This window comes from Python bivittatus, unplaced genomic scaffold (genome assembly GCF_059951505.1).
Source record: "Python bivittatus isolate LINGU-HERP-01145 unplaced genomic scaffold, Pbiv_v1 ctg000080_np1212, whole genome shotgun sequence".
In the NCBI taxonomy this organism is placed as follows: domain Eukaryota; kingdom Metazoa; phylum Chordata; class Lepidosauria; order Squamata; family Pythonidae; genus Python; species Python bivittatus.
Window position 1 is genome coordinate 41,015,042 of NW_028277035.1, and position 27,159 is coordinate 41,042,200.

Consider the following 27,159-nt stretch of genomic DNA (forward strand, 5'->3'; position numbering starts at 1 on the left):
GACAGTTTGTTGGAAGCCGCCATTGTGACCTAGCCCTAGCAAAGTCACTGTGTGTATGTGAGTGCACCTTCCAATCAGTCTAGCCAATTAAATGTAAAAGTCCATGAGGTTTTCTTGGCAACATTTTTGGCAGTGACTTACCACTGCCTTCTTCCTAGGGCTGAGAGAGAATGACTGGCCCAAGGTCACCTAGCTGACTTCCATGTCTAAGGCAGGACTAGAACTTACAGTCTCCTGGTTTCTAGTCCACTACACCAAACACTACACCAGACACCTTTAACCACTACACCAAACTGGCTTTCTATCGACAAAGCTAGTAATTGTTCTATAAGCTAAGGCTTATGTTACTCTTTCTCAACCTGGTGCTCTGGATAATAAGAATTCCAGCATGGAAATAAATGAGTAATGAAAGCCTATACTTATCTACTGAGTACATTGGGACTGAGTCTCAGATATGTAAAGGGTAGCTGTCTTAGTAACTTTAAATTTTGCTCCTCAACAATGACTTGATTGAGGATGCAAAAGAAGTCCACTAAAGACCTCATTAGAACCATTTTTGGTCATTCAGCTATTAATTGATAATCATGAAATGACAACAGATGAATGACTAATTATTTCAATGTGATGATGATGATGGGTACTGTGGTCTTTTTTTCCCTGAAGAACAAGATAGAATCTGATGAAACATCTGTTTACTCCAACCCATTCATTTCCTTATTTGCTATCTTACTACATAAATTTCTGTAAATGGCAAACATTATGAATCTGTGGCTAACAAGTTTGGAGGAACTAAGATGAATGTGGTCTATGTGTGATGGCTTACATTATTTTCCTAAAACAAGATGAACCACTTCCTTTTTTTCTCTTAACTGAGCATGTTGTATCTTTGACATGTTACAGTGGTGATGAGTGCACTGTTGGAAGACCTGAAAGACCAGGTTAGGGACATATCATTATCTATCTATGTGGTCGACAATGACTTGATGGCACATAATCAATCAATCAATCAATTTAGAAGTCTCCACAATCTTCAGGTATTTTACTGTTTTTATTTATTGCCTATGTATTCTGCCTTTTCTTAGAGAGAACAAGATGATGTACATAAAGGTCTACCTGCACGTTACTGCCACATCAAAAGACACAAAACCACAACATTTTGTAAAAGTGCTTAGATATTACGTGAAAGAAGTGGGTTGCTGCACTAATCAATATCCATGTCTGTAACTGCTCAAATAAAGACTTGCTCCTTGTCTCAAGAATTACATGTTAAATTAAAAAGCAGTGAACAATGTCCAACATGCTCTTCCCCAAATATCCTAGAGCAGATTTCTCCAACTGGTGCCAAAATATTTGGTGGGTATCAGTTTGTGAAAGTTGCAATAGTGTTCTATCTTCTTCCTACACCTGTAAAAGATCTGTGAGGAATAAGAGGGACTAGAATTATCCTCAGGTTGAAGCCTTTTTCAGAAGTTATATATTCCTTATGTTCCAAAAATATGTCTTTAATCCTTGATGATACCGCATCAAGGTCTTAAAAACAGGAGAAAAAGAAAGCTAAAGGTCACTTTGTTCTTCAGATGCCTAGAGTTATAGAGATTCCAAATTTTTACAGAAGGATCTGATAGTATTTCAGAGCCTATCAATTATTTGAAGTATAAATTAATTGATAGCATGAAAAAAACAATTTCTGCTATAATCATTCTTTTTTTAATGAAACTGGTTCTATTTTGTAAAACTGATCAGCCTATAATATATATTTAAAACTGCTGTTAATACATCAGCCTAACTATGTAGGTTGCTGATTTCAGTATTTTGCTGGCTTTTGCTTTTAATTTAGTATTTTGGCTGCACTGATTTGAAAAGGAAACTCTTCATACTGATAAGGTGAATTATATATTTGGAACTGTTTTTTGAACTGCTTCAATCATAGAAATGGCAGCATTTAACCTTATCTTTAGCTGCTTCAGCTACTTTGCTCACCTGGTCATGCATCTGAAAAAACATCATATGGAGAAAATAAGCACTGACTAGATAAAATAATAAATAGAGGGTAAAATAACTGTGAATTATATAAATTTTAGGCTCAGGCATGTTTATTCAGAAGTAAGTTCAATAAATTCAGTTGGGACTTAACTTCCAAGTATGAATGTTTAGAATTATTGGAATCAAAAGTTTGGATACTTTTTTTTTTTTTCATTGAAAGAATACACTGTGTGAATACAGCTTGACTGCGGCCTGCAGTACTTAGCATCCTTCTGAAATACAGCTGCTGGCTGAAAGCAGACAGCTGTTGCCACTTTTCATTACAGTAGAAATCTCAGGAGCAGAGTCAGATCCAGAGAATGAGCAAGAGCTTGGCCCACAGCCACAACATACAGATGTCTTAAAGGCCATATTTCCCTTCCAGCCCTATTCAGCACATTTTTGGCTATGCTCCACTGTGTCAATGATACCATTGTTCTGAGCAAAGCCTCCATCTTCGGGGCAGAGGATGGAGCCATGAAAGTGCCTGCAATGAAGGGGATTTCTATTTTGTGGCATTAACATCATTAACACCATTTGAAGAGAAGGGATGCAAATATTTTGTGAATGAGGCAGATGGAAATTTGGGGTAGAAAAGGCCAATATGTCATAAAGTCATAACATGAGAATGGAGACACATACATCATAGTTCCTTTGTTGCATGGCTGTTCTGCTGAATTCCCCAGCTTCCACACAACTGAAAAGCCCATCAGAATGGATAAACATACCTACAGACCAATTAATATAGCTTGGAGATGCATCACATATTGTACTGAAGCACAGAAATGCATGCATGCCCCAATTTAGTTGTTTACTGTCCCAAATTAGTACACAATGTCAATAACGAATAGATACCCATTTTGGCATACTCCAAAAGAAGTGGCCATTAGACAATACCATTGCTTTCCCTGTAAGTTTATAACTAGACTTCAGTAAAGCAAATCCATTCTATCCAACCTACAATATTCTCAAATTGAAAATGTTAACTCAAGAAAATAGTCTATCTTTCAAATTATATCAAATGCCAACATTCAGTCAACCTTTCTAGAAGAACCAAGGTTACAAAACTGTGGGTCCGGCACCAGCTGAAAGCCCTGGGATGTGTGGCTATTGTTATTTTCAAGTTTTAGACAGGCCTCAGAGGCTCTGGGCCACAGATAACTGGATGAGACCTTCTGGCTGAAGTTGGAGCTTTCTCCCTTTAGATGGGGTAGCACTTTCCCATTTGAGACCAGTGTGCAATCTGGGTGTTGTCATGGACTCACAGCTCCTGCTTGAAGAGCAGATGGCAGTTGTGGCAAAGAGGGCCTTTGCACAAATCCATCTAGTATACTAGCTGAAACTATTCTTGGATTGGGAGGCACTTCAGATGGTCACTCATGCCTTAGTTACCTCACAAATGGATTACTGAAATGTGTTCTACCTAAAACTGCCCTTAAAGACCACTTGGAATCTACCACTAGTCCAGAATATGGTGGCATGGGCAGTAATGGGCATACTTTGGTATGCCCAAGTATCACCACTGTTCCGCAAGCTGCAGTGGTTGCCAGTTGGCTTCTGGGTGCAATTGAAGATGCTGGTTACCACTTCTAAAACCTTTCATGGCATGGGGCCAGGTTATTTGAGGGACTGGCTAACTCCAATAGTTTCTGTCTATCCAATAAGATCAGGTAGAGTGGATGCACTCCAGATCCCCTCAATTAAGCAATGTTATCTATTGGGACCTAGGAAGTGTGCCTTTTCTATTGCAGTACCTGCCTTTTAGAACTGCATCCACCCAGAGAGCTGCATGGCTCCCATTTGATGATGTTCAGGAAGTCACTGAAGCCTGGCTACTCTCCCAGGCCTTCGGATAGGGTGGGTTAACTGTTTTTACCTGAGTAATTTCCAACAATGGTTTCAGTGTTATTCATATCTTAACTGAGATTAATCTGGGAATAGTACATGTGATTGCACTTATAAATATCTAGTAAACTGACTTGTGGGTTTAGTGACAGAAAACTGTAAGAAAGAGTTTAAAATAAAGATGTGTGCACTGCAGGAGTAATTTGGAGGATACCTAAACTGGCCCTCTAAACCATTCAGTGAAAAATCAGGAACAACACTGATTCACAAAGTTCATAACTTCATTGTCTACACACTAATGCTCAGCATGTAGGAAATAAACATGAAGAGCTTGAACTATTACTACAGATATGATTTAAGAGGAATAACAGAGACCTGATAGGGTGATACTCAGGATTAAAATAGAGCAACTGAAAGATGCAATTTGTTCAAAAAAAGAGGAAGAAGAGGGCAGGCAGGCAGGCAGGCTTTTGATTCTGTTAGTACTTGCTGGAAGACTCATACAAGCCATCTTCTGTGGAACTTCGATGAGGACAGAGTCTAGAAAGCCTAGTCTGGAGAAGCCAGAGGGTAGCTTTTACACTTTGGCAGAATTATCTTCTACCATCCCCAAACCTGCAACCCAGGACTCTGATTCTGATGCAAAAACAAAGACATCATCCCCACATTTAACAGAAGGAAGTGGAAGGTCTGAGAAGTGCCAGAGCTCTGGGAAGAGTAGTCAGTTCAGAAGAACATGGTTTCTCTAGAGTAACTTATAGCTGCAAAACAGATCACCAAGCATAATTCAATCTAAAGATTATAAATTCTGTTGAGTGAAAACCAGGAGCTTCTGGGATAACAGCCTTCACCTGAAGTAATTCAACCACTGAAACAATGATTGTATCAACTTGATATTAAAACTATGAAATAACTTGATTAATCCTACTTCTGTCAGAAGTTTGCCAGTGCCTGTTGCCTAACATTTTGAACCTTTTTCAGATGCTAAAACCATTTGTTTTGAATCCTTTGCCTTTACTATGTTCTTGCATATTAAGTTTTTGTGAAGATATTTAGCATCGGATTTTGACCCAGGATTGTCTGCTTCTTACAGTTATGTAAGCCCTAAGATAAGACAAGAGCCACTGGAGACCCTTCCTTCCATGATGGAAGAAAGGTGAGATATGTATATAATACAATTAAAAGACAACAAAAAGTCCTATACAAATTCATAACACTGACAATATCTCTGACTATGACAGAGTTTGGACACTTGTGGGCCTTCAGATGTTCTTGAATCACAACTCCCAATATTCCTTTTCGTTGGCTATGTTGTCTGGGATGCTTAGATATGTAACTTGTGACACTTCTGAAATATCATAAGTTCCTTATCTCAATCTAATGTCTACTATCTAAGATAAACAGCTCTGTTGATGCCTAATGGTGCCTAATGGTTTAGACAGGGAGGTAATAAGGTCTTAAGTGGCACAAAATGCAGAAAATCACAGATGTCCTTTAAATCAGACTATAACAGCCAGCACTTCTCAGGCAACAGACCCAGAGTTCATGCTACCTAAACATTTTTAGAACTGTAGACCCAAGAGCTCTGGAGCACACCAAATTGATGAAGGCTGCAACAGACCAAGGCTATTTTCACAAATCCCTTTATTACAGGCAAGGATGCAATGTCAAGCACTTGTTATAAAGTTTCTTCCAGGAGAACTTGAGATACCAGATATTTGATCTGGTTTAAGAGCTGCAGATTTCTGTATACAAAGGATTTTTTAAAAAAGTTACCTCCCAAAAATTTTATTTTATTTATTAAATTTCTCCCCCACCCATCTCCCCCCAATGGGGGAACTCTGGGCGACTCACACAAAACATTAAAACCATAAATATATATATAAATACATAAAACATCAATTTAAAAACATTACTAAAAAAAGGAGAGTCCAAGAGATGAAGAATCTGGGGCTGAAGACAGCAGGCCTCTATGGGGCTAGCCATCCCCACCCCAGACCAAGTGGCAGAACCAGGTCTTCAAAGCCCTACAGAAGGCCAGGAGTGAGGGGGCCAATCACACCTCCGAGGGCAGAATGTTCCAGAGAAATCCTTCATCATTGGTCATGATGGCTGAGAATGTGGAAACTTGTTTTTCATCAACATCTGGAGAGCTACAAATATCCTACCTTTCATGCCTAATATTTTACATCAGAAATGGGGAACTTATGTCCATCCTGTTACTACTGAATGACAACTCCCAGCACTGAGGGATGCTTGGGGCTGTATCACAGCAAAATCTAGAGTGCCCCAGTTCCCCTGTCCCTGTTTCACACTGAGCAATTCTCTATGGATCTCTCCTGGTAGGTCTTTGTTCTAGCAGAGCTCTTCTTATGTGTGTATGTGTTTAAAAGGGCAGATAGGAACCTAGTATTTTGATCTGTGAAACTCTGTAAGGGACTGTTGAAATTTAGCAACCAGCTAGCTGAATCAAATAGAAAATGATGACTGTATAACATCAATACCTGGTATTTGATTTAAATTATGGCCAAGAACCAACATTCATAAATCAAAGGCAATATATACTTTGTAATCATTGCAGACTTAGTTTTCACATGTTTGGTGATTTGCAGTCAAATCTATGGACCAACACTGAAAAATGTTGGTTCTGACATAATTTCAAGGGAAGCCTCTCTTTGTGGCATTTGAACACCAATGGTTCTTTGCCGTCTATGTGAGCTAGGATTATCTGCTGTACACGCATAATTTATTATACTATGTTTTCAGGCTTGTATTTTTAGACAAGTTGCTTGCACTGACATCTTCCACCTTATATTTTGCTGATCCGGGATCACTGAGAGGCTAAGAATGAAAGCCACCCTTTCATTAACACACCCAGCCCCTAAGTTGAGGAGAGGATAAACTCATCCTTTTTAGATGCTGATGTTCAACATGCTCTGCCAAAGCCAGAGATTTTGGTCTTCTTTACTTCAGCATTTTCCTATCTGTGAAGAATGCAACCTTTCTAGTAATGCTTGCCTGCCTGCCTGCCTTCCTCCTCCCTGCGCTCTCTCTCTCTCTCTCTCTCTCTCTTTCTTTCTCTCTCTCTCAAATTATTATCACTCAAAGGATTGCACTGTAAAACTGCAGAGCCAAAAAGTCACCAGTGAAGCAAAGGAAGGAAGCACACTTCCCTCCCAGGAAATTGTGCAAGGAGGAACAGATAACTTAGAGAGACAAGCTTCCTCGCCTTGCCCCCAGAAAATGAAATCATTATTCCAGAAGGAAGATGAACTAGAAATTCCCAGGTGACAGCTCTGCTCTTCTGACCATTCAGATAGTCTTTGCGAGCCCTGCAGGAAAAGGTCAAGGCATTCAGTCATTTGCCTCCATTAGTATCCCCGCATGTAGGAAGTTACCAGTGAAAGATAGTGTGAGGACATCCCTGCAGAGAAAAGTTCAGCTATCCTGCCGACCTAGAGTCAAAATGGAAAATAATCTTTCCTCTTTCCAATCTCTAAACCAAACACTGGAAAGGAAACAACAAGGCAGGAAATGATGGACAAAGATTAACTGCGTAGCTGAATCTTGGGATGGGGGGGCCCTCCAGAGTAGCTCTGACACAAGGAATGGTACAGTATGTTTGGCAATGAGAGAGTTTTGTGCTCCAAACTACAGTAATTCTAAAATTAGATCTCTGAATAAGGCTGAGTGCCAGGACTTTTCCCTGTGCCAGCTAGTCTAGTCATGGAGTTAATTACACCATATCTTGGCTACCCAGGAATTCTTCTGACAAAATGCCATGTCTCAGGGCAAACATTCTTCATGATGAAACTTCAGAGAACACAGAAGAACCATGGCCTTGGTGTCTTTACTGTGAGACAGAGGACTCCTGTTCCTCCTTCTTACAGAAAACTTGCAGAGAGGAGAACAGAATTCAGGCTGCCTTCACGCATTTCCACATTGACCTGGCTTACATGCTGTGCTAACCATAATGAATTGAATAAGCCATAATGGGCTGGGTTCACACAACATCCTAAACCCAAAGCAAATGCATTATGGTTCAGCAGGACAGATGAACCTGGTCATTGTTTTCTTGAGCTATGTTGCTGCTCTGATCAAACTGGCAGCCTCCTCCAAGTCCCCTGGACACCATTCAGATAAAACAATCCAGAGCGGTTTAAATAATGGATCCCACATTATATGTAGCAAATATAATACTTGCTTTTGCTTATTTATTGATAGTATAGATCTAGATAGACTAGATAGAGATTTTGTGGATGAGGACGGTTTCCAAACTAATGTCTAAGTTCATACATACATTTTTAAAACCATGGTTTCTTGAATAAGCCATGAGTGATTGGGTAAGCTATGAACTATGCTTTGCAATCTGCTGTGGCAGCATTTATACCCTGCACAATGCTAACTTGAAAAAAGCCATATTATGGCTTAATGCGAAGCCATAGTGTGGCCTCATGGAGAATATGTTGGACTTGGGTTTTCAGGATCTAGGCTCTGGTTGTTGCCCATTCTTTATTAGTAATAGTATCTGGTCCCATAGTTAAGTAAAGGCAGTTCTCAGGAAGCAGCCTTCTTTGCTTAAAGTTAAGATCCTTAAAAAACAAGTAAATTGAAAAGAGAAGATTAGATTACTGGAATCTGAATCATCAGGAGAAGTCATTTGTCAACACAATGTTTGGTATCATCAATGAGCTATACATCTCAGCCCCAGGCTGAACAAACAGTGTGATGGAAGTGCTGATCCAGTGCCTGGAGGCTGATGGGGGCTGAATGGGGAGGAGCAGACTCAGGCTTAATCTCTTCAAGATGGAGTGGCTCTGAGTTTGTGGGCCTAACGATTCCAGGGAAGTACCATCTTTATCTCTTGAATAGGGTTGTACTCCCCAACTCAGAGATGGTTCACAATTTGGGAGTTCTGCTAGACTCACAATTCCTGCTTGAAGAACAGGTGACAACTGTGACTAAGAGGGCTTTTGCACAGTTACATCTGATACACCAGCTGCAACTGTTATTGGATTGGGAGTCACTGCTCATGGTCAGTCACACTCCAGTTACCTCCAGGACATTACTGTAATGGGCTCTACATGGGGCTGCCCTTGAACAGCTAGAAGCTACAGTTACTACAAAAGGTGGTAGCTCGAGCAGTGATGTGTGTGCCCTGATGTACTGAAGTGCCTCTCTGCTTTGGGAACTCCACTGATTGCCAGTGGGCTTCCAGTCGTGATTCAAGATGCTGTCTGTCACCTGTATAAAGTCCTACATGGCTCCAGTCTTGATTATCTGTGGGACTGCCTTCTCCTGTATTCATCTGCTTGTACAACCAAATCATATAGATTAACTAACTCCAGGTCTCATTCCTGTGGGATTGTCCTCTAAAAGGGCCTTGGAGGTGGGCTTTTTCCATTGGTGCCCCAATTCTTTGGAACTTCCTCTCAGTGCAGCTGTGGCCTATTTCATACCTCATCATCAGAAGAAGGTGGTTTTCTGGAAACTTGCTAAAATGATAGGCCAGGAAGAGGGTGTTTTACAAAATCCTGGTGGTTTCTGTGGCATACCTGTTTTTTTTTTTTTTTTAAGTTCTTTCTGACTGAATTTTGGTTTAGGTGTTGTTTTTTTAAAGAACTGTTCACTGTTAGCTGCCTCGAGGCTTTGGAAATGGGCAACATACATGTATAGGACATAAATAAATAAATCTTTTTAAAATGATTGACCCCAACCTCCATTCAGCTGTGTCCACAACCTCAAGCTGCCTTGGTCAGAATGAAAAAAGCAGCATCACAGCATCAAGTTGCAAACCCTGCTCCTTTGGGGTATGTGTGTGACATCATGACACACATAGAAAAGGGGCAAGGCTTGCAGCAAGACACCATGACTCCACCTGTATCACTCTAACCCCCTTTGCCAACCCTGCAGATGCTGCTGCCTCTGTTCCAAACCAAAATCCTCTCTTTTCCTTCCTGAACTTGTCTCCAGTTGCCCTGTGTGGATGGTCAGTGTTCATCCAAAGCAATTAATTCTTAAACACAGACTTTAAAAAGTGTATTTCTGTTTTTATTACAACTTCAAGACTTCATTAACTTCAGCCAAAGAGGACTGATTTCCTTCTTCCTTCCTTTCAGAAATTTGTGTTTTAAAAAACATCTGTGAACATCTGATGACTGTAATGGCCAATGTTATATTCCATGACTCTCATGATATCCTTCTACTTTGGGCTTTCTATTTTGCAGCTGCAGAACTTAAGAATCTCAACAACCCATTTTTTAAAAAATAAATGAGACTTCACTGGGTGCTTGGGAATCGATTCAGAGATTGTATGTAAATAGAGTAACTTCCTGTGGAATTAAGTGTGGTTTGTACTGACACAATACTGGCAATATCAAGGTATATGTAAGTTAATGTTAGTTAGAATATGCTCAGTGTATCTTCAAATATCCTCAAATACAGCGGAACCCAAGATTTCCTTCCAGAATGCTATCATTCTGCTCTGGACCTATCTCTTTTTTTGACCCTATCTCTTTGTATTGCCAATCCGTATATCGCTTGGACTTTTGAAAAAGCGGTCAGGACAATTGATGGTGGTGATGCATCATCCTCTGGGTATGAGCACTCCCAGTGATTTGAAAGACCTGCTAGTGGTTCATGGACCTGCGTGTTTAACCTGATTATTGAACCAGGGTCTTTGCTTCTGAGCCACATCACAGTTAAGAGCTTTTCCCCACCTGTCTCCAATTCTTTGGATCTATTCCCACCAGGATTATGATTATAAGTTTTAAAAAAGCATGAAAAATACTTCTTTTTTAGCTCACTTTTAAATAGCTAAATAAATAAATAAATTCTTAGCTGTTACTTTGACTCTATAGAGGCTTATTTTATTAACTATTTTTTATTTAGAGGCTTCTTAATTTATAATATGATGTTACAGTTGAATGTAATATGTTACTGTACCAATTGTTGTTTCACTCTATGTGTATATCATGCTTAGTTATAAGTGCATAATAAATAAAACTACTACTACTAATCACAACTTATTATAAAACACCTAATAATGAATCTAATCGACCTTTCCCCTCTCGCGCTTAATCATGGCATGAATACCCTCTGGCAACCTCATTTTTCTGCCATGGCCTCCTGATGTTGTCTTCATTTCATCTCCAACCAACACCTGAGGCAGCTTAAATTGTCTTGAGATGTTCTGGTGTTAAACCGGGTTTTCCCTTTTAAGCATGCAAAGCTGTCCTGCTTCTCTGACCCTTTGGCTGTACATCAATCCCATGTCACCTAGGTGGTGGATCAGTCCAGCACCTATCATGATTTTATGACAGATGTGCATTTGTGTACTACTATTAGCCTTATCTATCTGTACACCATTTTTTAAAATCTCCCTCTATGGCTGGATTCACACAGGACATTATGCCAAAGCGAGGCTTGTCTGATTTGGTTTAGCATGCTGTATGAACCCAATGATCATGGTTTGTAAATATGGCGATGGTATGGCTTGGTGTGCAGCATGAGGCCAGCCATATGTGGTTTATTTGGTACATTTTGATTAAATAGACCATAGCTTAGCATATGTGAATCTGCTCAGTGACTGAATTCACATGCTAAGCCATGGCTTGTTTAGTGAAAAGACTGGTTAATTGAACAACTGTGGTTGGTTGAAGCCTAACTGTCTCTGAAGGGAATTCATTTACAACCAGCCTCCCAGATCACTGTCTTCTAGCCTAAATAAAGTTTCCTTTGAATCAGTTTGATTCCTCATAAGTTCATGGACACATACATGGAGTTTTCGTGGCAGCAATACAGGAACAATTTACCATTGCAATGCTTTTTAACTTTCCAATCTGGCTACATGCTTGGGAGTGGTCTCCAAATACTGAAGATAAACGCCTCTGGCTCATGGGGTACACCAACTGAGGTTATCCTGTTCCGAACAGATGCTGAAATCAAGCACATCCTCTGCTAAAGAAAATTTTGCAACAGCTTGCTGTGTCCTAATACTTAGATGACCACAGATACTCCCCTGGGTTCCATGAATATAGGATTTCAGCTCTAGATGTCAGCTGAGTATATTTAGTGTAAGTGAGGTTTAACACAATTTTCTTTAACGGGAAATTTTTCTTACAATGGGAACCTCAAAACTTCCCACCCCCAACCCAGAAATAAAATGGAAAATCTTGGCTCACTTCATGAGTGGAATACTGCCCTGCCCACTACAGCCCTCACATTTCCAAATATATTAAATGTGGCCATTTACCACCAGACTGTCACCTCTAGACTACATATTTGGTTAGCCTGACATTCTGGACTTTCTATCTTCTCACTTTTAGCCCACTATAAAATACAAACTCTACTGAAGTTTTTCTATGGTTCCAACCATTAGAGTTTTTAAAAAATTATCCTTCTTCCCCTATCTCATTGTCTTAAAATTATAAAGATAGTGGTAATGAAACCACTGTGTGATGCCCCAGGAACTCAATAATTTCTTGTTTTAGATATAATAAAAATTAATTAGAATAAAATAATTTCTACTGACAAAGAACTAAATGGCTAATGTTTAGAACACCTGAAAACTGCACAAGGTTAAATTCATAACACTTAAACTGTGCATATATAAAATTATGAATCCAGGTCATTTGTCTCTTTCAATCCCTTATAAAGTTGAATGGCTATGCGTGCATGTTTGGATGAATGGTGGGCTCAGTGGGGAAGTAAACATAAGATATATATTCAGTTTTGCTAGCCTGTTGAAAGCAAGCTTTGCATGAAAATAGCACCGCAAATTCCCAGGAGCCATCAGGCGGTTATGTCATCATCCTCCAAGCTAATAATTTTTGCTTATGACTCCACTTCTTCCAATCCTGCCGCATCAGTGGCTTTGCCTGTATTGCTTTATACAACTCAGAAATGTTGCTGGAAATTTAAGAGCAGATGGTCAGAGAATATGTTTACAGTAGGATGTAGATCCAAATCACTAGGAAACAGGATGAAAACTTCACTCTGTAGAGGGAGAGTTTGGCAGCTAGATACACACTTCATAATAGGATTAGACTAAATGCACTTAATGTTATTCCATCATTGTCCAAATGCAAATATGTGGGCCTTTCTTTATTTCTTTTTAAGAACACAAATGAAGGTTCATACTAATTTTCATTACTGAGGACCTGATATGGCAGTTTTTTGTTTTGACATGCAAATACTGTAGCTACTGTATATGCAACAGTAATAACTACCACACATTATTTCCTGCAATTATAATACAACCAGGCATCATTTACCAATGCATAGTAGTGAAGCTTCAGGAAAAGGAGAAATGTGAAAGAGCACATGCATGCTTTATCAGTGACAGAAAATATTACAGTGCCTCCCAAACCATTCTCTGCCACATATTTAAACATACATGTCAATCCTTTAGGTTAGTTACTTGGACCCTAAAAGACCTGGAAGCTTCTGCTTAATGTACTTAAATATACTAATTGGGGCTTTGAGATCCTGGGAGAAGCTGCGTCAAAGGACTGTGGAGAAGTGCCCCAGAGCAATTTTTGGAGATTCAATTTGAAGCACTGCACCGCCCAACTATTTCTACCTTTCTTTATGATGGTAAGATTTCAAGTACTTACTCATTCTTCTCAACATCCACAATGAAATTTCTTCCTTCAGCTGTTACCCTGAGTTCTGCTCTGGATGGATGCTACATAGAATATAAAAATTAACAGTTACCAGACAAATACACACCCATACACTGAACAGTAGTTAAAGTCTTGTGGGTACATATGCTCATCCCTTTGGTACCTGGGCAAATAATCAAGTTTCCAGGATTCAAATTTCAGAGCAAGCCAACTTCAAACTATGGCTTCACACTCTGCCTTATTTCTATTGATATAGCTCTCTTGACCAGCTGATACTATACTGCAAATTCACTAACCTACACTGTGCTTGCAAACTGAACTACAATAAAAACAAAGAAAAATAGTGAGAAACTGATTTTTGGACTCAACACTGATGAACATGGAATTAAAATTCAGCTCCTGCATTCCAGCTCAACTGTACTGAATGCACAGGTTGAAGATACAGGAATCATGGCCAGGCAGAGCTATCCTAGCTACAACCATGCTAGTTGTAGCATTACAGATTCTGACCAAATGTGCAAGATCCTTCCTAAGTGTGCAAGTATTTTGGCAGTGGAATCAATTACTCAGAGAGGTGGCAGGTTCCCCTTCACCAGATGTATTGAAGTGGAGACTAGGTAGTTATTCGTTGGAGACATTTCAGTCTGGATTGCTTTACTGAGCAGACAATAGGACATGATAGTCTAAGTGGCCCCCTTCAACTCTACGATTCTGCATGTGCACCAGTTGATACCAGTTTGATGAATCGGTGGCTTCTGGAAAAAGAGGGCAAACCAAATGGCCCTCGTATAGCAAGTGGGCCCCTTGAAATGTCACCAAGCATTTTCAAACCACCTTTGTCATATTCAGGAATAATGTCTGGTCTAATCCTTCCCTTGACATACCACTCAATATCTTCAAGAGACTGTTAAAACATCTTAGTTTCAGATGTTGCCATTTGAAGAATTTCCTTTTCTCTAATTACCACCAACATTTCCACAGATCCTTAAACTATCCTAATTTAAAATTATATTGCCAGAAAAAAAGGTGGCTTTTTGGTACACCCATTTTCTAATCTTGCCCCAAACTGATTCTTCCTTCACTGCTGTTTAATCTAATGCTCAAGTGGCATAAAAATATGAAAAATCTCAGTACATGGACACACAACATGCCAAGCAATATAGGCAAAACTTGTCTATATTAAAAAGTTAATGTGGGCACACACTGTGACAGTTACTGGAAGCAGGTTCTGAAAAAAAAAGATAATAGTTCTTGCTACATCTGTGGGGAAGTTGGCTAATTAAGAGTGATATTTTGTATGAACTGTCAACTATGAACTGAGGAACCAAATAAGGGCATTGCAACAACTATGTGAACAAAATAACAAGCCATTGTCTCCTTCCTCTGCATATCCTTGCCAGCATATGTATTGGACATAATGAATCCAAATTGTCAATGAACAGGGGAAAAAATGAGCAATTTGCACTCCTGTAACCCAGGTTATATCATTAAATCATTGCTCTCACCTTCACTGTTTTGTGTAACTACACCCATCTGTCCCCTGTAGTCTCTCTTAGTAGGACACTCTACTTACAGGACACTGCAGCTTCTATTTTTGTATTCTGCATTCTCTTTTCTACCCTGATATCTGTCTATCCATCCATCTATTACTTATTTATTCTTTGTTTATATAAATTTATAGTGGATTTTTACAGATTGAGTAATTTAATTATTTATGGGGTATTTTAATTGTTTATGGGCTTTTGATTTTTAATTGTGAGCCACCCAGAGTCACCTATTGGGGGAGATGGGCGGCATACAAATTTAATAATAAATAAATAAAAATCTTATCTTTCCTCCAGGAATTTCAGGTGGTACTCCTTCCTCCTGCTTTTCCACAACTACAACCATATGAGGAGAGTTGGGCTAAGAGAGAACAGTTGGCCCAAAGTCACCTAGTAGGCTTCTTTGGCTGAGGGTGGATAACAGTCTGGACTTCCCTGGTCCTAGTCCAACCTCTAAGCCTTAGACCACTAAACCCCACTAGCTCTCTGTGATCCCACCTCATACACACAATCTCATAAGCTGTGAAAGAAAATGTCTGTTTTAATTTTAAAGATCTGTTACCTACATTCCTCTAATTATGCAATGAGCTTTCCAGCCACGCCAAAATCCTCTCCTCCTACAAAGCCGTTGGGTTTTTTGTTTTTATCAGAGCTAACACACTAGAGGAGACCTCCTCTGTTTGGATAAACTAGAATACTGGTTGGCAATTTTAGCTTCTTTATGTTCTCTTTATTTAACCTCCAACTGTTTTGGGTTGTTTGGTTCATTTTCATCAATATTGTGCCAATATCAAACACTTCCAAACCCTTGGAAGTGTTTCCACCCTCATAAAAGATGCTCATGTTTTCTACTTCATTTTAAAGGGTATTATATGTCTGTGTGGTTGCTGTTGCTATTCTTTCCCTCAGTTATAATATTTGCATTTTTCAATTGTAGACTGTCTTGATTCACACTTCCCAAGACACCAAAACTCTATATGTGTTGCTCCTTTTCTTGTGATTTAACTGAAGCAAGGGAAGACAAATTGCTAGAGAGGTTACTGTACATTACAGTGCAGAATGAAAGAAGGGGCATTCACAATGCCCTTTGGAGTCCTTAAAATTAACACCATGGAAGAACTCTCTGTTCTACCCACCAGGATTTTTTTCCTCTTAGAATTTCTTTCAATTTACATTCAGTCAGATTCATGGAGAATGCTAAAAATATCGTCATGTGGAAAGAGGAGATATATAAAAATTGACCCTGCAAATTGGCAGCACTGGCTCCCGCTCTCAGTTGGATAAATTCAGCATGTTTTTTTTCTTCCTTTAAGTTAATCAGGCTGCACAGATGTCTCGCTTACCCCCAGGATAAAGAGGTAGACTGAGTTCCCAGCTTGATGGTTCCCCATGCAATGCCTTTGTTAGGCAATCTATTTAATGACTCTGAACTCAAGAAAAAACAAAAACAGAATAACAATACTCTTTCCTGCATGAGACACAAGGCTACCACATCCTTCCCATTCCTTTACAGTGCAGGATTTGGTCACAAATGAAACCCCTTCCCAGATGTCTCAACCAAAACACACTTCCACACGCACAGAGAAGGAAATAACATTCTGCCTGGGTTCCCTGCATTTCTGCTGGTGCTGCCATACAGTGGAGGTTGACAACTGAATGATCTCAGACCAGAGTTTTGTTTTTCTGTAGGAAATAACTGGGTTGGGACTGAAAGAATTCTCAACATTGGCCTGAGGCCTGGAGCAACAGAAAACTAAGAGAGATTGAATCCAATCAGTACTACTAATTCATACTATCAGAGTCTTGTATATAAAATCAGTTCCTTAAACAAGATTCGGCTGTTATCTCTGTGTGTAGTCTGGGCAATCACCTTGTCTAATGAGATTAGATGGCTAAGAAGTGGCTTTGGATGCACAAGTATGAGAAGTGGTTTATAAAATAATGTGATGAATAAATAATAACTGGGAAAAGCAATATGACCAATTAAATGGCACAGATACAAACTTCATGTTTTTCAAGGTTTCCTTTAACGGTCTTGAACTAGGCATAGGAGACAATGTCCCTGCTGGACTCAGGTTATCTACCAGACTTGCAATATAGGGTTTTTTTTAATGGTATTATCATCAATGTATTGTTTTTATCTTTGATAAATGTCATTTAAAAAATATAAGTGAAAAAATGCCAGACTTGCAAAAAGCGCATTTAGCAAACATCAAAAACATCTGCCAGGTTATCCCACTTCCTTTACATGGATGATCTGAAGCTGTATGGAAAAACATAATTGAAATGGAATCGCCGCTCAACACAGTCCAAATATATAGCCAAGATATTACAATGGAGTTTGAACTGGACAAATGTGCCACCCTGACTATCAACAGGGGAAAATAGTGAAAACTGAAGGAATCAAGATGCCCAATGGAAATAACATCAAGAGTCTGGATGAAGAACTCTTAGGCTTCAGCTTCATAAGAGTCCTCTCAAAATGTGGAAGCTAAACTATATTTTTCCCCCTGGGAAAAGTGATTTTCATCCTATCCATTAACTTGCCCCTTTAGAATGTATCTGTATTTGTTTCCTCTTTCTTGTGAAACACTGTCTGATCCCCAAGTACAATAGCAGAAGCTTCAAATATCATCTTTGGTCAACAGTTTTTCCATCAGAAAGAGGAATTATACTTTTTGTATAAATGTTCAATGCTATTTATAACCATCATTATTTCTAAATTGATCACAAGCATTTCACAGAAAGAGGAGAGAGGGGCTGCTGCTCAGATATGCGCTCATCATTACATGTTCCATGAACATGCACTGGGGGAGGGATGTACTTTGGAGGCGCCACTGCTGGGTATACAAGCATCCCTTGAGACTCAATCAAGGTGTGTCTCCACTGGTCTGGGGACCATGGTTAGAAAGGCCATCCCAAAGCATATTATCTGTATGTCTTGTTGGTGACTGTTGGGAGCAGGGGAACATAAGTATCATCCTGCATAAAGCATAAGACCTCCTGTAATCATTGGCTCAGTCTGGGGATGGTAACAGACTCAGGCAGGAGATGAAACAATCTCTACACTTAAGAGTCTTTTATCATTAAAATGTTCTCAAAAGAAAATTATTGACTTCACTGAGGCACTAGCTTTCTGATGAAGCAAATATATCGCCCATATACTCTATTCTTTATCCTATTTTTGATTTAAGTCTTATTTTCTTATTTCTACTTCTCTACAGCTCTAGGTGTTGCTATTTTTATCCTGTATTTCATCCTGTAAATAGTATACCTTCTATCTTAAGCTTCTATCATTTTTACTATACAGGCAATCCCCAGGTTAAGAATGTTCGACTTAAGGACAACTCTTACTTACATAACATCAAGAGTCTGGATGAAGAAGATCACTACAAATATCTGGGCATCCTTCAGGCTAACAACATCAAACACACTGAAGTAAAGAAGGTTAGTAGTGAATACATCAGAAGAGTGAAGAAGATCTTAAAGTCCAAACTCAGTGGAGGAAATATCATCAATGTGATTAACACCTGGGCAATTTCAGTCATTAGATATACAGCTGGAATAGTGGACTGGACTCAAGCTGAACTAAAACCCTGGATAGGCAGACCAGAAAAATAATGACAATGAATCATGCCCTTCATCCATGCAGCAATGTTGACAGACTCTACTTACCAAGGAATACAGGTGGGTGTGGAATGTTATAAGTACACCAGACAGTTGAAGAAGAAAAAAGGGCATTGGAAGAATATCTGAAGGACAGTAAAGAAGATGCACTGAAGCTAGTATACCATGAAGGCTTACTGAATACCAAAGAAACATGGCTTATAAGAAAGACCAAATGAAGAATAGAAAAGAGACATAACAAGGCAAAGTATTACATGCCCAAAAAAACTAGCAGGCAAAGCAAACAACAACAAGATCTGGCAATGGCTGAGAGCAGGAAAGTTGAAGAAAGAGACAGAGAGGCTAATTCTGGCTGCACAAGACCAAGCCTTAAGAACTAATGCATATAAAGCCAGAATTGAGAAGACAGCAACCGACAGCAAATGCTGCCTCTCCAAAGAAGCTGAAGAAACAGTGATTCACCTAGTTAGCTGATGCAAGAAGATTGTACAAACAACAGCATGACAAAGTAGCAACAATGGTGCATTGGAATATCTGTAAGAAATACCATTGGCCTGCAAGCAAGAACTGGTGGGACCACAAAACAGACAAAGTAATAGAAAATGAAGAAGCTAAAGTGCTCTGGGACTTTAGAATTCAGACAGACAAGCACCTGCCACACAACACCCCAGACTTAACAACTGTTGATAAGAAAAACAAAAAAGTCTGGATGGTGGACATTGCAGTATCTGGAGACAGCAGAAGAGAAGAGAAAGATCTGGAAAAAAATCACAAAATATAAAGACCTGCAAATAGAAGCAGAATGACTATGGCAAAAGAAAGCAAAGATATGACCAATAGTTATAGGCACCTTAGGTGCAATCCCAAAACATCTGAAGCACCACTTGAAGACCATCAGCCCTGACAAAATCACCCTCAGTCAATTGCAAAAGGCAGCTTTACTTGAACAGCTTATATCATGCGACCATACCTTTAACACCATCAAACAACATCTGCCTATCCCAGGTCCTTGGAAAGGACTCGATAGGTGGATAAAAATGCCAAATCCAGTCTAAACATCTGGCTGACTGTGCAACCAACCATAATAATACCCTTCAAGATGTCAGTGATCCTTCCCATATATATAAAACCTCACACATTTTTAATGCTCTTGCGTGAGATTTTGGCAATTTAAAGACAATTTTATCTTTTGGTAGCAGTTTGGGCAATTTAGAGGTGATTGTTCCATCTAACACGGTCATAACATATTGCATAGTTCCTCTCTGATCCACAATGAAAATGGATGACTTCACAAAGTGAAGCATGTATATGAATTATGGTCTTTTAAGTGCTAAAGACTGATAAAGGAATTTCATTTTTCTTCTCAGAACCCATAGCATGCTGTGAAATGACTTCTTCATTGAAGGCTCCAGTACTGAAAGAACTAATACATTACTCTGGGCTAAATGTTTTCACAAATTATCCCAGGTAAAGCAAGAGGAAGCAACAAGAGGAACCAAGAAGGAACTCACACAAGACATTTATTAATAAACAAAAGACTTCCCAGTTTTTAAAAACATCTTCATTTGCACAATAGCAGTTATGTATATTTGCTAAACTATCTCATAAATATTAAAAACAAGTATAACCAGTTGGTTCCAATAAAGGCATTACCAGTGATGGATTGTACATTATAAAATATCTCAACTTGGGGATGTTACTTGCTGAATCCAAGACTATGCATCAACTATCAATTTTGGTCCAGAATCCACTTGGGAAAATAAAATTTGGACCTATTTAGAGGTCACCTGACTTGCCCTGGAGGCCAAATCCAAATCTTCAATTTGGAAATCTGAAGCTTCCTAATGCCTGTTGGATATAAATTGAAAGAATGATTAATACCTTTTTCCCCCTCATACACAATCTGATTAAATTTGCCCATTATGAGAGGAATGCCTGTCAAATTTCATATATATACAGGTAGTCCTCACTGAATGACCATAATTGGGACACGCAACTCTGTTGCTAAGCAATGCAGTCATTAAGTAAGATATCACGTGACTGCAATGAACTTACAACCCCATTTCCACCGTGGTCATTAAGCGAGACATCCCATGATCACAACTAGCGATTTTACTGCTGGCTTCTCCATTAACTCTGCTTGTCAGAAGCCGGCTGTGAAGCACACAAATGGTGATCATGTGACCACTGGACACTGCGACAGTCATAAATGCCCACTGGTTGCAAAGTGCCCAAATCTTGATAATGTGACCATGGAGACACTGCAATGGTCATAAGTGCAAGGATCAGTCCTAAAGTTACTTTTTCAGTGCCATCATAACTTCAAATGGTTGCTAAACAGGGCAGTTGTTAAGCAAGGACTACCTGAATGTGAAAAACAGAGTGTATGTATGTATGTATGCATGTGTATTTGTGTGTGTGTGCGCGCGCGCCAGGCACATTTACACTTTGTGTTTTTGTTTTTAAACAGAACTGTCATTCTTTTTTTTAATGATTTCTCAGTGGGTTTGAGTTAGATTTTTCAGCATATTTATTACTTGTGACAGGATCAAGCCTGCTTCATTAGATTTAGAAGACATTGTGCAAGAGTACTTTTATAGCTGTAAAGAATTTATTTGCTTTATCTTCCCTTTGTGTTGTTTTCACTGTTTCGTTTGCTTGCTTTTTCTTTTTGGGCTTTTGGTCATTCAGACACCTAACGACTACATGGACAAGTCCACGGAGTTTTCTTGGTAGTGTTTTCAGAAGTGGCTTGCCGTTGCCTTCTCCCTAGGGCTGAGAGGGAGGAACTGGCCCGAGGACACCCGGCTGGCTTTGTGCCTAAGGCAGGACTAGAACTTAGGTTTTTCAATCTTACTCCAACACTTTAATAACTAAATAGGCTCTCTTTCCATTGATAATCCGGGCAATAATCTGCCAAATGTCAGAAACATAAGTGCAGCAACTGGAGAATGACAACGAATGAATAACTGTTTAAAGTTATTTAGCTAGTTTGGGTCTTCATCTTGGTGCTTTTCTTAGCTTAAGAACTGGAAGAAAAATGGACCAGTATTTTGAAATATACTTTCTGTTCCTCTACATCATTAACAAAGGATTTAGATTCAGTCTGATCTACAGAAGCCCTGCTTTGATCCAGACATCTTCTGAACTCTTCCAATTCAACTCACTTTGGATTCAGCTGAATCTGATACATGCTACTAGCAGAAGGAACAGGGACATCCATAGGGAGGGTTGAAAAAGTCAAGATGGGGGAAGCACCTGCACGATCAACCTCTGCTTTTTTTCTTTATATGTGTCACATACACAACAACGTAAAAAGGAGGGGCTTCAAACGCAAAGCTGCAGGTGTCATCTTGATTTTTTTAACCCCTCTCTCCCTGTAGAAACTCATAAGAAGGAGAACAAATGTTTAAGATTTAGGCAAGTTTTAGCAAAGATTGGTTCCTTCTGTAGAAGAGGAAATTATTAGTATCAGAGCATCCAAATCTCAAGCTAGAATACTCATTTTAACTTTAATTCTAATTTTCTTCCCATATACTGATTCAAAAAGCTACAGAGCATCTTCTCCTTCTCTCTCTCTCTCACACACACACTACATTGTTTTGGGTTCTTCACTGCAAGTACTGAGCAACCAGTCACAGGTAAACCATTCCTGGCACTGATCAGATCAAGAGGAGAATGAGTATCTGAAAGGGTCATCAGAAAGCAGAGCCTTCACTAGTCATTGTAATTTAGCAACCTACCTTGTCATTGCCCGATCTTGCTTTCCACTGAGGGATTATAATTTCATGGGGCATCTGGGGAGTGACTGCATTCCTCGTTGCTGGGGAAATATAAGGAACTGCTCAAAGATCTGTTATGAACCTTGTAAAAGTCATCAGAGAAAAAGCCATAATTCATGATCTATTAAGACAGTAATAACTTTACTTTATGAATTACGAACGGGCTGCCTATTACTAAAAATGGCAGATGGCGTTCTTCCTTGAGCCAATGAATCGCTGAAACCACGCAATGTTTTCATGAACTGTTGAAGCCACGCATTTTTAATATACAGCCTGTTTTCAGTGGTTCATGAAAACATTGTGTGGCTTCAACAGTTTGTCGGCTTGAGGAAGGAGAATGCTGTCTGCCATTTTTAGTAATAGGCAGCCCGTTCATAAGTACAAGTTTCAACTTACATACAAATTCAAGTTAAAGACAGACTTAGGAATGGAACTCGTTTTTAACCCGGGGACTACCTGCATTTTGTCTTAGCTGTATCTTTGCTCTACTATTTCTTGCACTGACACTACTTATACCCTACCCTGACCACCCCAAGCAGTTCTGGGCCAAAATATGCAGGAAACTGCAGCCAAGGCTAACCAAGAGAAGTGGCGGGGGGGAGGTACAAATGGGAGAAAACATGCAGGGCCTTTCCTTGCTGCTTGTCCATCCTTCCACATCTGGGCATAAGCTTTATTGTTAAATAGTATACTTAAAAAAAAAGTGATCTGTATTTTTTTTTAATCTATGTTTAGGTGTAAGCTGTTGGGTACAGGTAGTCCTCACTTACCAACTGCAATTGAGACTGGCAACTCCATTGCTAAGAGGTGCAGCGGTTAAGTGAAATGCCACGTGACCATGCCAACTTATAACATCAGTCTGGTTGTGGTCATTAAGCGAATCACTATAGGTCATTAAGCGTGATGTCACGTGACTACAACTTGTGACCTCCTGCCAGCTTCCCCATTGACTTTGCTTGTTGGAAGCTGGCTGGGAAGGTCACAAAGAGTGATCAAGTAACAGTGAGATGCTGCGACAGTCATAAACACGCACTGGTTGCCAAGCACCCAAACCATCGTAACTTTGAATGGTTGCTGAGTGAATGGTTGGTAAGTGAGGACTACCTGTATATCAATATTCAGCAAATGGATAAAGCAGTCGTGTCTGTTTCCTGGGCTGGGGATTCTAGCCAGGACCGGAAAAATGAGGCTGCAAAACCACAGCAAATGACTTAGGTGTACCTGCTATGACTACTCCCCCTACCCCCCCACCTGCAAAAAATGCCATTCTTTACATCTTTTTTTTTTTGTAAGTCCTCCACGGTGCTTGCCATTACAGAGTATAATATATATCCCGTGGGAATAGAACTGTATTTCTCTTTGCTCCTTTCCAAATGCTTCCAGGGACCATTCTTCCTCCTCATCAAATGCTAAGTGTGTTATGTGACAAAATGTTTGTTTAGCACTTTAAAGATTCTCTCTCTTTCTATGTCTTTTTAAAAACTCACTTTAAAAAGAGTTCAAAGAAGTTGGCTTTGAATTTAACACACGGGGCAGCAAAGAAAAGTTGATAGATTTGCCATAAATTAGCTAATGAGTTCATTGAGTTTAACCTAAGAAAATTGGCATAAAATTTCCATGAGGTGCAGTACCAAAATAACATGTACCTGTTTTAGCTGTAGATGCCTTAACGCTGAAGTTCCAGGTTTTTATTTTGCCTGTATATTTCATTTTATCTGAACAACTTCATTTTAGACCTTCTCTTAAATTTCAGACCACCACGCCATTTCGATCATGAAATGAATGGCAGTCCTGAACTATTTTAGTTCATTTCATTATACAAAATTGTTATTTTACAAATCTGATTAAAATTGAAAGTGCTCACTTAATCATCAATTTTCTTGTCAGCAATATAGGTACTTTTCATGACTGTGAGTTTTTCCATACTACAGCCTTAGCTTGCTCAACTGCTGTGCATAATAAACTAGCTGGAAACAAGGCTGGCTCAAGAAACCCCCTTTTGTCTTCTTCCCTTCCTCTGCTTTGCCCACAGCCAGGGCCTGATGTTCTGTTGTGACCATGTTTTCCATTGCCCTGATTGGTGGATTCCTCTCCTTCTTTGCCCCTCCCACCCACGGCAGGACTCAGGACATGTGGTTTCCATTCATAGACCTTTTGCAGGATCCCTCCCCCTGTCCCTGGCACTAACTCCCTTTCATACTTGACACTTTTCCATCGGATGGGTCCACAATAGACCAGATGGAAAAGAAACATCTCCATATGTATAATTCTTCCCGTCACTTAGGCTACATGGGGGAAGTGGCAGAACTCTGCTCCATTTCATTTGGGTCAAAACTTCTCAAGGGAGGGAAGGGAATATGTTAAAAAAAATGGCCATGGAGAGCAGGGACCAGAGTGGAAGTGGCATGTCTGTTATAGTGCACAATACCAGTTGCTTGCAGTGAAATGAAGCACAACAGGCAAACTGCTGTCCTCCTCTTCCCAAATCAAGGGGGAAACTAATCCACCTAGTGCATGGATTGTTCACTTGATTCATTTTTGGGGTATATTTTTCAAAGAACATCATAAGTACTATTGGCATTTTAAGACCCTGTGTTGGCTGTTTAAATCACTGTTTCTCAACCTTGGCAACTTTAAGACATGTGGACTTCAACTTCCAGAATTCCCCAGCCAGCATGCTGGCTGGGGAATTCTGGGAGTTGAAGTCCACATATCTCAGAGTTGCTATGGTTGAGAAACACTGCTTTAAAGAGTACTTATGCCTTTCCAATTAACCTAAAATTAAAACCTTCTACACTTAGTCCAACTGGAGGCTGTGACTTTTAATTACAGCTGCCATACACTATTCCTCTGGGTTCTGCTGACACCAGGTTGTGGGTGTTGTTCTGGAAAAAAAATTCTGCAATTCCATTTCTCCTGGGCACACTTGTTGAACATCCTTTTGCCAACAAATGCATTGCTTCTGAATCAAACCTTCTTGGGAGCAGAACAATTACAGTACCAATAAAAGCAGAACAGTGAGAAGGGAAACAGCCATTCTGGTCCCCTGTTCAATCTGTTCTACACCTGCTATTTATGTGCGCTTTATTTATTTATTTATTAAACAAATGTATACGGCTGCCCAACTGACACGTGGTGACTGCAGGTGGCTTACAGAATTAAAACCAATATAAAAACCAATATAAAAACCAATACCCCCCCCCCCCCCCGGCAGCAACAAACACAATCAAATCAACCACTTGATTGGCTCCGTATCAGCCTGGGGTCCCCAGGCCCACTGGCAAAACTGTGTCTTCAGGGCCTTCCGGAAAAGTATCAAGGTGGGGGCCGGTCTTATCTACAGGGGAATGATATTGGACCATGGAGAAGATCCTTTTTCTGGGCCCCACTAGATGGACCTCCCTTATTGAAGGGACCCACAACATACCCTGCCTCCCCACTCTGGTGGGCCAGGTAGATGCACCTGGGGAAAGGCAGTCCAGGTAAGTATGCAATTATGAAAACTAAACTAACCACACACCTCATATTTCCTCTTACCAGAAATGCTAACATATCATACTAGTTCCAGTCCCCAGAGCTGAAGGTGTTTATTTCCAGCTAAATTCCCTTTTCTTTAATAAATGGTACCTTTTAAAGAAAACATATACATAATCTTCAAATGCTGAGGATATTTACACTCACACCTAAGTTGCTATACTTGAATAGATCAGATGCAACTAACCTAGCAGCTCTAACACTGTAATTGCTTTTCCCCATTGTAACACCAGCATTTATAGCTTGCACAGAGACGCCAACATTTACCTGTCCATCCTGAATCCTCGGCTGTAAACTCTCTTAGGCAAAGCAAGGTGATGCCAATGGAATAAACCAACCCCCCTTCCGTCAACCTGAGCATCGTCTTTCCAATGGTCTGGGAAGAGGGATCGCCCAAGAGATGAAGAATGACAGCTCCGCCACTATTAGCCTCCGCGTTTGCAAGGACATTGGGCACAAGCCCCTTGAATTCGTGCGCCTACTCAAGGCCATTTTTAAAGCCCGCCTACGAGGGAAGCCATCCTTCCGCCCATTGGTCGGTGGTCTTCCCGGTATCAATACCGTATGATGTGAAAGCACCACAAAAGATGCAAGCGAGAAAACCAACCCTTCTCCCCCACTTCCTCTCACCTCCCGTTTTAAAACTGATCAGAACCTGCTGCGGTTATTATTTCTCCACGCCTACGGCGCGATGGACTACGCGTGCAATCTTTTACGTCCATCCAGTTTCTTTTTAAGGAGCCCCTTCAGATTCTAAAATCCGTGACAGTGGTTCTTTCCCCTTCTGCCTTCATTCTAAAGTACTGTATAAGATGCGAATCGAGCAAACAGCCCCGAGCAGCTCCAACCTTGCGGACAACGCGCCGCGCGCGTTCCACAGACCTCCCGGAGGAGACCGCATTGCGAGCCTGCATGCGCAGTAGCCAGAATGTCCCTTTGGGGCATTCGGGTGCGCCCTCTGGTGGCGAGTCTAGATATTGCTGGATTCCAGAAGCGGCGCCGGTGAAGGAGGGGGAACGGCAGGCGTTCTTCTTCATTTCTCCTAATATCTGCAATAATATTTTTCTCCATTTTCCTTTTCATGGACGTCAATGGTGTGGGGAAACCCCAAATCCTGAAATCATCCTTGGGATTATATTTTAACTGATAAGTTCTGCCTGGCATGAAAAGCATTGGTTC

General features: G+C 40.1%; 1 protein-coding gene across 1 annotated transcript in view; it reads right to left on the reverse strand.

Moving 5' to 3' along the window:
• ADAM19 (ADAM metallopeptidase domain 19) overlaps nucleotides 1-26,858 on the reverse strand; it is a 73,646-nt gene extending 46,788 nt beyond the window's left edge. Inside the window, exons 1-3 of the mRNA XM_088133887.1 lie at nucleotides 26,248-26,858; nucleotides 22,408-22,487; nucleotides 13,485-13,555 (exon numbers count right to left, since the gene is read on the reverse strand). Of these exons, the coding sequence (XP_087990013.1) occupies nucleotides 13,485-13,555; nucleotides 22,408-22,487; nucleotides 26,248-26,341 (245 nt within the window). The 5' untranslated portion in view covers nucleotides 26,342-26,858. The remainder of the gene's footprint in view (nucleotides 1-13,484; nucleotides 13,556-22,407; nucleotides 22,488-26,247) is intronic.
• Between the last annotated feature and the right edge of the window lie 301 nt (nucleotides 26,859-27,159).